This window comes from Martes martes, assembly GCF_963455335.1.
Source record: "Martes martes genome assembly, chromosome: X".
NCBI lineage: Eukaryota > Metazoa > Chordata > Mammalia > Carnivora > Mustelidae > Martes > Martes martes.
The window spans coordinates 121,201,045-121,212,370 of record NC_137897.1 but is presented as its reverse complement, the minus strand read 5'-3'; the positions used below and the strand labels follow the sequence as shown (position 1 = coordinate 121,212,370).

General features: G+C 60.0%; 1 protein-coding gene across 6 annotated transcripts in view; it reads right to left on the bottom strand.

Moving 5' to 3' along the window:
* Positions 1-1,038: 1,038 nt before the first annotated feature.
* The window catches only part of IKBKG (inhibitor of nuclear factor kappa B kinase regulatory subunit gamma), a 23,710-nt gene continuing 13,422 nt past the window's right edge, over positions 1,039-11,326 (bottom strand). For 3 of the 6 annotated variants that reach the window (XM_080795268.1, XM_080795266.1, XM_080795269.1), the window contains exons 4-10: positions 8,927-9,045; positions 7,375-7,527; positions 6,845-6,920; positions 5,871-6,014; positions 5,489-5,631; positions 5,261-5,322; positions 1,039-5,087 (exon numbers count right to left, since the gene is read on the bottom strand). In XM_080795268.1, the coding sequence (XP_080651394.1) occupies positions 4,945-5,087; positions 5,261-5,322; positions 5,489-5,631; positions 5,871-6,014; positions 6,845-6,920; positions 7,375-7,527; positions 8,927-9,045 (840 nt within the window). In that variant the 3' untranslated portion in view covers positions 1,039-4,944. The remainder of the gene's footprint in view (positions 5,088-5,260; positions 5,323-5,488; positions 5,632-5,870; positions 6,015-6,844; positions 6,921-7,374; positions 7,528-8,926; positions 9,046-11,326) is intronic. The other 3 variants (XR_013966298.1, XR_013966299.1, XM_080795267.1) reach the window with 3 other exon arrangements.

The window sequence follows — 11,326 nt, the reverse complement described above, 5'->3', positions numbered from 1 at the left end:
TAGAAAGAATACACTTCACTCAATTTCAGAAAAAAAAAATCCCAGGCTCCTCTAACTTCTGGTCCAGGCATCAATATTCTCCTAAGATATTTCCTTTGTTGAGAGAACATCGAAGCTTAGGAGGGAACGTTTGATAGGGAAAGATTTCAAGTATTTTCCTAGCTTTTCGGTTCATCTTTTATATATATTCCAATTACATGTTAAACAGCGATTGGTCATCCAGACGCACATCTGTCCTAGTTTTTATGCCCCGGGCAGCACCTTCCTGAACAGATGTTTGCAGACTGCGCCTTTAAACTCGCAAGCAAAATCTTACTGCTGTAAGATGCGAGCTCACGGCTGAAATTGACCTTTCAATCAGATCATGGAAATGCCACCATGGCAGATACTGAAGAATCAGAGGCCATTTTTATTTTATTTTATTTATTTATTTTTGAGAAAGGGGCAGGGGTGGGGCAGAGGGAGAGAAAGAATCCTAAGTGGGCTCCAGGCTAGGTGTGGAGCCGGATGTGGGGCTCGGGCTACTTGCTTTGATACCCAGGGCTGCTTATTACTCATGAAAACTACAGGGCAGTTTGTTTCCTTCTTCCACAAGGACTTCCAACAAATAACAAGACAAAGAGGAAAAGAAGAAAATGAGAAGTAAAGAGATGGAACCCTGAGGATGTGTATTAATAGACATAATATTTACTACTTAAAGTACCTGTTACATAAAACAGAGCTCTAGAAATGCAGAGTGACTTTTTTTTTATTAACACATAATGTATTATTAGCTCCAGGGGTGCAGGTCTGTGAATCGTCAGGCTTACACACTTCACAACACTCACCATAGCACATACCCTCCCCAGTGTCCACCATCCAGCCACCCACCCCCCACCCCCCTCCACACTCCAGCAACCCTCAGTTTGTTTCCTGAGATTAAGAGTCTCTTATGGTCTGTCTCCCTCTCTGGTTTTGTCTTGTTTTGCTTTTCTCTCCCTGCCCCAATGATCCTCTGTTTTGTTTCTTAAATTCCACATGAGTGAGATCGTATGATAATTGTCTTTCTCTGATTGATTTATTTCGCTCAGCACAATACCCTCTAGTTCCATCCACGTCATTCAAAATGACAAGAGTTCATTTCTTTTGATGGCTGCATAGTATTCCATTGTATATATGAACCTCACTTTTTTTATCCATTCGTCTGTTGATGGACATCTAGGGTCTTTCCATAGTTTGGCTATTGTGGACATTGCTGCTATAAACATTCGGGTGCACATGTCCCTTTGGATCACTACATTTGTATCTTTGGGGTAAGTACCGAGTTGTGCCATTGCTGGGTTGTAGGATAGCTCTATCTTCAACTTTTTGAGGAACCTCCATACCGTTTTCCAGAGTGGCTGAAATGCAGAGTAACTTAAAAAAAATACTCAAAAAAAGAAAGAAACCCGATGTTCAGCTGCTCACTACTCAGCTGTTACACGAAAGAATAATTAAGCCACTACATAAAAATACACACTCATGTGATCTGCCATCCAGAATAGACTGACAGCGGCTTCAGAGAAGGAGGTGCAAAAACAACCTCGAGGACCCACACGCACACACGTGCGGGCACACTCGCACACAGGCCCCTTCCTGAAGAGCACTACTACTGACACCTGCCCGAGTTCCTGTCCCCACCCGCGCTTGGGGAACCGGATGGGAATTCAGCCAGCTCCCAGGAGCCCCTCCAGGGCAGCCACAGCTCTGCTGTCACCTCCTGCACATGGAGATAGAGGCCCCGGGAGGCCCAGGGACGCTGCACACCCTCCGCTGCCCCGCAGCCCTGCCTGCCGCTCATCCCGCCTGGGCGTGTGGGACCTCGGCAGCTCCGGCTCAGCCCTGTCCCCTTCCTAGCACGTCAGCAATTGCCAGGCACCTGAGGCATCCCCGTCGACAGCCAGTCCTGCTTCTCTTGGCCCCAGCAGACACCACCTCTGGGCCGCGCTAGCCGGCCAGGCGGACTCTGAACAAACAGGTTGTTCTACCTATCAGAGTAATACATGCAAATTAGAGCCACTTAGCAACTACGCAAATACAAAAGGAAGCCGTAATTACAGGCAACCCCACCAGCCACAACCACCCAAATGGTGCAAGGCTGCCTCTCCCAGCCACAGCAGCCCCCACCCCCGAGGGCAGCGCGGGCCCGGCCCCCCGCACCCGGCCACCAGGCTTCATCTGTTCATTGCCCCCCATCACTTTCGGTGCAGCTGGAGTCTGTGTTTTAGTTACCAGCGACAGAGAACCGCTTTCTTACGGTGCCGTTTGGGATCATCCGGATTTCTGGCCCGTGCTGTCGTCCCAGCAGCAAGAATGACTTGGGCGTTGGCGGGCCGTGCCTCAAGATCTCTGTCTCTGCCTCCCAAGGTCAAGGGGCCACAGATCATTAGGTAGGCAGGCTGCTCCCCCTCACAGAAAGGATCCAACCACTTCTTCTGGAAGCCCAAAGGAAAGCGAGCAGGGGAGAAAACAGAATCCCGGGCTTCTGGGTGAGTGGCCCGCTGCGAAGTCGCGGCCGTCCCGTGTACAGCTGCGCCCACACGGGCCACGAGGAGGCAGGGGGCACGGGCAGCCCGGGAGGGGACGCTTCAGAAGAGCAGACCCTGACTCAGCCTGGGGTCCGGGCACCGACACCGTCCGAGCTCCTGGCCACCACGGCGGGGCGCCACCGCCAGGACCTGAGGAAAGTGCCCCAGGAAGAGAACGTCGGCCTCTCTCGCTACTCCTGGGTCCCATCCTCTTCCTTCAACTCCCTCTCGGAAGAGGAAGCCGGTCAGAGGAGGACTCCCCCAGGCCTTCGTCCGCGCCCCTAAGAAAGCACGAAGCCCCTCCCTCCACAGCCGGCAGCTGTTACCCAGGGCGCCCGACGGCCTTCGGCCCTGTCCCACCGTGGCTCGCAGCCTTCTTGCTCCTGCCCATGGCCACCCAGCGGCGGCCAGCTGGAGCCAAGGTGTCCTAAGGAGCAGCAGTCCCCACGCCTGCAAGGGCCTGTCCCAACCCACCCAGCTCTCCTGACCACGGAGCACCCAGCAGCCACCACCACCCCAGGGAATGAGCCCCTCGACGGAGCGGCCGGCGCTGGAGACCCCGGTCTTCCCCCTCCTGTGTCCTAGACTGTGTGCTCCAAAAGATTGCCCTGCGCTAGGCTGAACGGTGGCCCAAAGGCATGAGCTAATGCCAGAATTTGGGATTATGACCGGAGCTGAGAAGAGTCCTTGTGGATCTAATGAAGATAAAAGATTTCCAAATGAGCTCATCCTGGATGACGAGGGCGGGCCCCAATCCAGCGACTGGTGTGCTTCTAAGAGACGAGGAGAGATGACACGGGAAAAAGGAGAGGCCGTGTCTCCTTCTCCCCAAGAAGGAGACTGGGGCAACACATCCACCAGCCAAGAACAGCAGGGGCCACCCCGAGAGGCCGGGAGAGAAGCCTGGAACTGACCTGCCCTCTGAGCCACCCTGACTACAGAACCATGAAAGAATGACTTGTTCTAAGCCAAGTTGGTCATTTGCTACAGCGGCCACGGGAAATGCATACATTCCCCCCCAAAAAAACTAATAGTGCTCTTGCAGAAAAACTACAGGGGCAGGACTGGGACACAGCAACCGGAAGCCTTGAACATCTTCCCATGGGACAGTTGCCTGCACACACCCAGCAAGCCCCCGGCCCAGGCTCATCTTCAGAACCGGCTGCCGGCCGGGTTGCCTTCGGTGACATCCCGTTCCCAACCCGGGGAGACTGTGGCATTCTTCTATCGTCCTTCCCTGACAATGGCAGGCTTGATGCCCTTGGCTTTGACATCGAGGAAACATCTAGAATCTTGCAAAACAGTAAGGAGCCCTCTAGTGTTTGTAACCTGCCCATGGTCACCCAGGGGCTTCCCTTCCCAAGGCTGGGGCATTTGGGGCTGGTGCAGGGAACAGCATCGCAAGCCTCTGCAGCATGACGAAACACAGCCACCATCGCTCACGCCAGGCGGCGATACGCTCAGGGAGGACAAGAGCATGCTGCGGTGTTAGGGAAAGCGTGCACGTGGGAAGCGTCACAACCACAGTAAACCCCAGGCTGTGAAGGAAAGGTGGAGAACCGTGGCCACATTAAGATGACAAACTTCAAGTCCAAAACCCACCTGCACCGACGCAGAGCAAGAGGAGATACACGCAGTTTCTATCACACTCGAGAGCCGGCCCACTAATGACCAAAGAGCTCAAAGACACCGAGGAGCAGAAGACTAACAACTCAACAGAAAAATGGGCAAAACACACAAAGAAGCCATTAACGGCAGAATCGGAAAGGCTCCTTCAAGCTCTGAAGAGATGCTCAGGCTCACTGTGAACAGAGAGCCGCATGCCGGACAGATGGCCAAAGCCCACAGGTTGGACACCCCCACCATGTGCAAGGCTCTGAGGAAGCAGGGGCGACACACGGGCCCCATGCACCCGTCGGCAGCTGCTCCACAGGGCGGCTTCGAAGAATCTGACCCAAAGACACACGTAAGTGACGAGCGAGGATGTTCAGTGTCGCTCGCGACACTGAAGGAGTGGCAACGACCCACACGGGCCTCACGAGTGGATGTCTGCCATCCAATGGCGGGGCAGCCCCCACACGGAACAGCACGCGGCCCACGAGTGCCCTGATGCCACGGCGTGCGGGAGCTCGCGGGCGAGGAGAGCCTTCTGCCCGCGGCAGCTCGAGGAGTTCCCGGAGAGTCCTGGCCGTGATTCTGGACTTGGCCGTGGAAGGAGAGGAAGCCCCAGAGGCAAGCGGTCCAAGCAGAAAGAACAAACCAGAAGAGCGGAGCCTCGGGCCCGGTGCGTTCCGAGCGCCAGGGCAGGCGCGGCCCAGCAGCCGGGGTAGCCGAAGCGGAAGGTCCTAGAGCTAGCTCGCGGGGCGCTGTCCCGGGCCGCCCGCCCCCCAGGCAGCCCCTACTCGATGCACTCCATGACGTGGATCTGCAGCGTGTCCATATCCGGAGCCCGGTACTGGCACTTGGGGCAACAGAAGTCAGGCGGCTCCTCGGGGGGGCTTCTCCTCTGGCTGGGCAAGGCCAGGTGGAAGGAGGGGTGAGCTGGGGAAAGAGGGGAGGCGGCACAGACTACTGCGACTTGACAGGACTGTCGGGTCCGAGCTCTGGAGTCACCACCACTAGCTCCTCCCCGCCTCCCCCCGCTCCCCCAGAGCAGGCACTACCCTCCGGAGAGCACCCTGCCGTCTCCAGCCCTCCTCCCGCAGCTCCCTCACCTGGGGCGGGGGGCAAGGGGGCGGGGGAGACCTCCACGTGTCGCTTCCGAAGGTCTTCGATCCTTTGAGAAGAGAAACCGTCTGGTCAACACAGCCAGCAGGCTGGGGCGGGACGAGGGGCGACGAGGGGCGACGAGCGCCGGCTCCGAAGCCGCCCCACCCAGGCGGCCACCCCCACAGCCCCCGGCCCCCGGCCCCGCTCCTCGCGCGGCTGGCGGCGAGGCCCACCTGGCCGACTCCTGGCAGCTGGCCTTCAGCCTGCCGTACTCCCTCTGCAGCTGTTCCAGCTGCTCCTGCAGGAGCTCCTTCCTCTCGGCCAGCTTCTCCCGCGCCTGCCTCTCGGCCTGGAAGTCAGCCTTGTAGATGTCCGCCTGGCAGACAAAGCCAAGAGGGGCCGCACCCGCAGTCCGTCGGCCGTCCGCCGGCCGGCCGACTCTCCGCGCTGGCGGACACGGAGGAGGTCCGGCTCCCGGCCTCACGGGCTCCGCGGCGCAGGGCAAGGCCGACAGAGGGCTCCAGGGGCCTCGGAGAAGCCCCGGCCCTCGGACGCCAGTGACACGCGAGGTCCCAGTGCCCACAGGCCCCGCCGGCCACAGGGGGGCGCCCTCACCTGAGCCTTTAGCACCGGGACGGTCTCCATCACGGCCTTGTGCTGCTCGGCCTCCTCCTTCAGCTTGTCGATCACCTCCTGCTTGGCCGCCAGGGCCTCCTCCGCCTGCTGGAGCTGCTGCTTGAGGTCCTCCAGCTGCACTCCCTAGAGGCGGGCAAGGGGGAAGTGAGGGGGCCCCAGCCGGCCCAGGGCAGCAGCCGGGCTGCCGCCAGACCAGTGGCTGCTCCGGGTGACAAGAACCAAAAGCACCAAGAGACGAGCCCTGACCGGCCAATGCCGGAGTAACACCGGCCACCAGACGTCAGCGCAGGCAGGGCACGGGAAAGGCAGAGGGTGTGGGGGACCTCTGAGGTCAGGGGGCACAACTTCCCGCCCAGCTCGACACTCCCTTCCCGGACTCTCCAGCCACACAGCCTGCCTCCAGCCCCTCAAGGGACAAGGCCATCCTCCTCCGTGGGAGCTGGTGTCCCACACTAACGCTGTTCCCTTACACGTCTCCTCTGGGTACATTCATGTTTGACAGCATCCTTCTTAAAATGGGACCCCTAGAAACCACACGCAGTACAAGTCTGATGAGAACACACCAGAAAAAGGCCCCAGCCACCTTCACCAGGGTGACGGAAGCGCTCCAGGCCTCACTGTGGCTCTGAGAAATCGGCGCCAGGAGCTGAGGTGGCAGGAGGGACTGGCCACGGAGACCGGCACGTCCCCACCCACAGAGAGAGCACCCAGAAGCCCACCCGGTCTGCCCCGCATCCCGCCCTGAGCCGCTGCGCTGCGACCCTGACAAGGCTCTGACACAACGCTCTTAAGTCTTCAGATAAGAACTCGAGGTCCGACAGTCCTAAATTCGGGGCAGCAGCTCCCCGGGCCCTCGGGTTTCTCGGCCGTGAGGAGAGGAACCCAGGCACGTCCGTGGTGGCCAGTCCCGGGGACGTGCCCACTACGTGCACTCGGTTTCGCTCGCTGCTCACCGTGCTGCTCTTGACGTGGCTGTCGTACTCCTGGAAGAGCTGGTGATAGGCCACCTGCAGCTGGGCCAGCTTGCGCCTGCGGAAGAGGAGCCTCTGCTGGACAAACAAGCGCCCCGTGCTCCGCCACCGCGCGGCCACTCGCAAGCCCACCCCCTCCGCGCCTGTCCCCAGCACAGGCCGCACGGGGGCCTCCAGGGGCCTCTGTGCCTACAGGCCCTCCGCCCTTGAGCCGGCTTCCGCACGCGGTGAGCGCGCTTTGTGTTAAGGCCACCGTTCGTGGAAACAAAGAACGTTTAGAATCAGGTGGACCGGCCCTGTGAGAAGCAGAGGGGGACGGGAGAGCGGCTGCGGGCGAGAGGAGACTCGAGGGCGGCCCGATGCAGGCCACGCACGCGGCAGCCACACGGGCGGACCGGAGCGTGGGCCGGAGAGCACAGATCCCCGTCTGAGAGCCAGGTCGCGCGGGGGCGGGGCGGGGGGGGGGGAGGCCGGCGGGGCCCCGGGGTCCTCGCGCGGCCCGGGCCACTCACTTCTCCTCCGAGGCCGCCTGGCGCTCCATGCGCAGGGCCGCCTCCACGCTCTGGCTCTGCATCCGCAGCTGGTCCACCTGCACGCTGTGCTGCTGCTGCAGCGCCGCCCGCTCGCTCTCCAGCTGCCGCGCCTGCTCGCTGGCCGCCCGCGCCCTGGCGTGGAAGGGGACGGTCACAGCAGGGCCCCGCACCCGGCCGAGCCCTCGGCAGGGGAATACGGAGGCTGGGTACCGAACACGGGACAACCGCAGAGAGCCCGGCTTGGGGCTGACTCCTTCCCTCCCAGTCCCTGTTCTAGAAGCTCAACGGCTCAGCTGCAGTCCCAAAGGCACACGCCTGGAAGAGGAGCCTCCCGCCCGCCTGGCCACGGCCACGGCCGCCACAGCCCTCCATCCTCGGAGCCGTATCACCCACAGCCCCCAGTCTCCGAGCTCCGCTCTCCTATGTCCCCACAGTTCCCCAGATCTCCAGTCCGAGGCTCCGGCCATGTCGCCCTGCTGGCCCAAAGCCCTGCACAGTCCCCACTGCAGAGGCAGCGGGCGCTGCCGGGAACAAACACTGGTTTTGCTGCTCCTCTGCACCTGTCCAAATACACTGAGCACGTTTCCAACCCTGCCATCGCCAGATGGAGCCGCTGCCCGCCCGGGGCCCTGGAATGAGGGGGACAACAGGACAGGCCCGGGGCTCGGGGGCCTCTGTGTGTGTGTGTGAAGCAGAAAGCTCTCCAAATGGCCACACCAAGTGCCCTGAGACCCCAGCAAGGCCTGTGTCCAAGCTGGCCAGCTCAGCACATCCAGGGCCCAACATGAGGGAAGGAACATAAACGGACACTGCCCAGGAGCCCACAGGTGCCGCCATAAATGTCCACGTGGTATCACGAACGGCCCCAAGTTGCCTCTAGCGGGTTCTTTCATGTACACAGAAAAACACAGGCAGCAAAGACGCCCAATTATCCTAAAAGTGATGCATGTGATTTCAGAAAGCTGGAGACACAGAGGAGTCCACGGGAAAACGGAGAAGGTGAGCAGCCCGAGGCCAGAGCGACGCCTTTCCTCCCACCCTGTTTTCCAGACGGAAGCACGTCCACGCGCTGTCGCGGGTCGCGGACCACGGAGGACTCGCTCCCGCCCCCCTCCCCTCCCCTCCCGCGGGAAGGCCGCCGCGCTCGGCCCAGCACGCCCCCGTCGCGCATCGCCCGGAGAGCAGCGCCCGCCGTCGGGCGGGCCCGCCTTGCTCTCTGGAGGGCAGCGTCCCGGCGGCAGCAGGGCCCGGGAACACGGCGTGCCCCGACCCGCTCGTCCCGCCTGCGGGAAGCCCACATGGCAGCAAGGAGCAGCCGGCCAGCCGCGACCTGGGTGGGCCACTCACACACCCGGCCGTCGGGTGGCACGTGGGCAGCGGGTGGCTTCGAGGCCCCCACACCGGCCTGACAGTTCCCTTCCGACGGTGGTCCCTGGGCCTGGACAGAGGAACCCACTGGAGGCCCTGAGGACGCCTCCCTCCTCTCGGGTACCTGAGCGGCAACCCTGGGGGGCTTTCCCTCCCCACTCACCTGCCCTCCAAAGCCTGCCGCTCCTTGTTGGCGGCCTCCAAACGACTCTGGCTCTCCTGGAGCTCCCCCAGCAAGGACGTCACCTGGGCTTTCACGGAGGCCTTGTCCTCGGCCATCTGCTGCGTGAAAAAAAGCCACTTCCTGTCAGCGATGCCTTCTCACCAGCTGCCCACCCCTGGCACCCCTGAGCCCCGGGGCAGCGGGCAGGGATGAAGACCCGTCACCACCACTCACCTCACCGCTCACCTCCAGAAGCCTCCCGAGTCCCGTGACCCCACACTCCCAGACGCCCCCCCATCCCTGCAGACACAGGCACAGAGTCGCCTCGCGGCTCACGAGGCTGACAAGCAGGCTGTAAGGACAGAGCCCGGCAGGACGCGGTGCCAAGGGAGGCTGGACCTGAAGACAGCGTCAACACGCACGCTCCCGTCCACAAGCCAAGGCTACCAGAGCCAAGACGGCTGGCCGCTTTCCAGAAGGCTCTCTACCAGGGCCGAAACTCGAGAGTTGCCCAAACCCCCGATGGCCGGTCTCCCTTATCCCACTGTCCAGGCCAGGTCCCCCATTACCTTAGGTGGCTCAAGCCCAGAGTCGGTGCCTCAGTCCCCCACGGCCAGGCCCCCCCCGCGACAGGAAACCACCACTCCTGCCCTCCGCGCCCCTGCCCTGGCTTCCTGCGCACAGGCACACGCAACGCCTGCCACTTCTGCCCTTCTGCTCTGCGTCTCCAGGCACGGGTCTGGTCTCCAGGCCCGCCAGACCCCTGCAGGCCGGCCGCTGGCCAAGTCACACCTCCAAGACAGACTCTTCTCGGGGGCCCCAGCTCAGCTATCCAGCGACCTGCCCCGTACTCCGCGTCGCCTGGGCCTGCCAACAGCCCCTGTGGGCCAGTGCCCGCTCCGGCCAGCCTCACTGGGGGCTGGGGGGACTTCCACCCGGGCCCTCCTCCACTCCTGCACCTGGAGGAGCTTCCTGGGCCTTTCATAAAGGATCGCAAGGTGGGGACCGTAAGACAACAGTACCATACTGTCGCTCCGAAGTCCAGGAGCAAGCATGGGCAGGGCTGGCGCCTTCTGAGGGGCCCCACTCTCTGCCTCCATCATCACAAGGCTGTCTTCCCTGGATGTCTCCTTGTCTGTTTCTCTCCCGTTAAGGACAGCGATCATGGGATTTAGTATGACCACATCTGAACTTTATTACTTCTGCAAAGACCCTATTTCCAAATAAGATCATGTTGTGAGGTACAGGCTTTAGGATGTGGACATTCCTTTGGGGGGCACACAACTCCACCCCATAATACCCCCCCATACTCTACAGTCAACAGGAAACCAGATAATGTCTCACACTAGCACAGCAGCCCCTACTGTCTCTGTGACACTTGGGTCAAAGCCCCAATCTTCCCACTGGCCCTACTAAGTCCACATAACCTGCCCCTAACAGCCCCTACCATGACTCTCCCCGCCCACCCCTCAGCCACCTTCACACAGCTTCAGCCACATTTGCCTCTTTGGTGTGCCCTGAAAATGACAGGCATGTCACTACCTCAGGACCTTTGCACATGCTCTCCTCCCGCCTCTAAAACAGGCTTTCTTTAGATACCCCATGCGGCTCAGCCCCTCACTGTGTTCTGGTCCTTACTAGAACGCACCTCAGCAAAGGTCTCCCCACTGAACAGTGCAAACAGCCCCCACCACTTGGCCTGTCACATCAACGTGTCCCCTGGATATTTAACAGCGCCCTTAGAAACAGCATGCCCGACAGCTACAAGAAGCTAGTTCCACCCACAGCCCCCCTTCCTGTCAGCTGATGGCAAATCCATCTTCCAGCTACCAAGACAAAAACCTCGGCGTTCCTCTTGACTCTTCTCTGTTTCTCACTCACATCTAACACATCAGGAAATGCTGTCAAAATATACTGTGTCTGGGGCGCCTGGGCGGTTCAGTGGGTTAAAGCCTCTGCCTTCGGCTCAGGTCATGGTCTCGGGGTCCTGGGATTGAGCCCCACATCAGGGCTCCCTGCTGAGCAGGGAGCCTTGCTTCCCTCTCTCTCTGCCTGCCTCTCTGCCTACTTGTGATCTCTGTCTCTGTCAAATAAATAAAGTTAAAAAATACGTATACTGTGTCTAGTTGAAGACACCAAACAATGAACGTTAATTATTTCAGATGTGACAGTGGTATTGCAGTTATATTTCTTTTAAGCCCTTTCTTAGATACAGACACTGAAATATTTACAGATGAAATCATACGGCGTCTAGAATTTGCTTCAAATTAACAGGGGAACTCCAGGTGTGTCCTCGGTAACGAAAACACGCGTCCACACCCAAAAATTCACAGCAGCACTACTGGGAGCAACTGGCTGGCTCAGTTGGAGAGGTATGTGAATCTTGATATTGGGGTCATG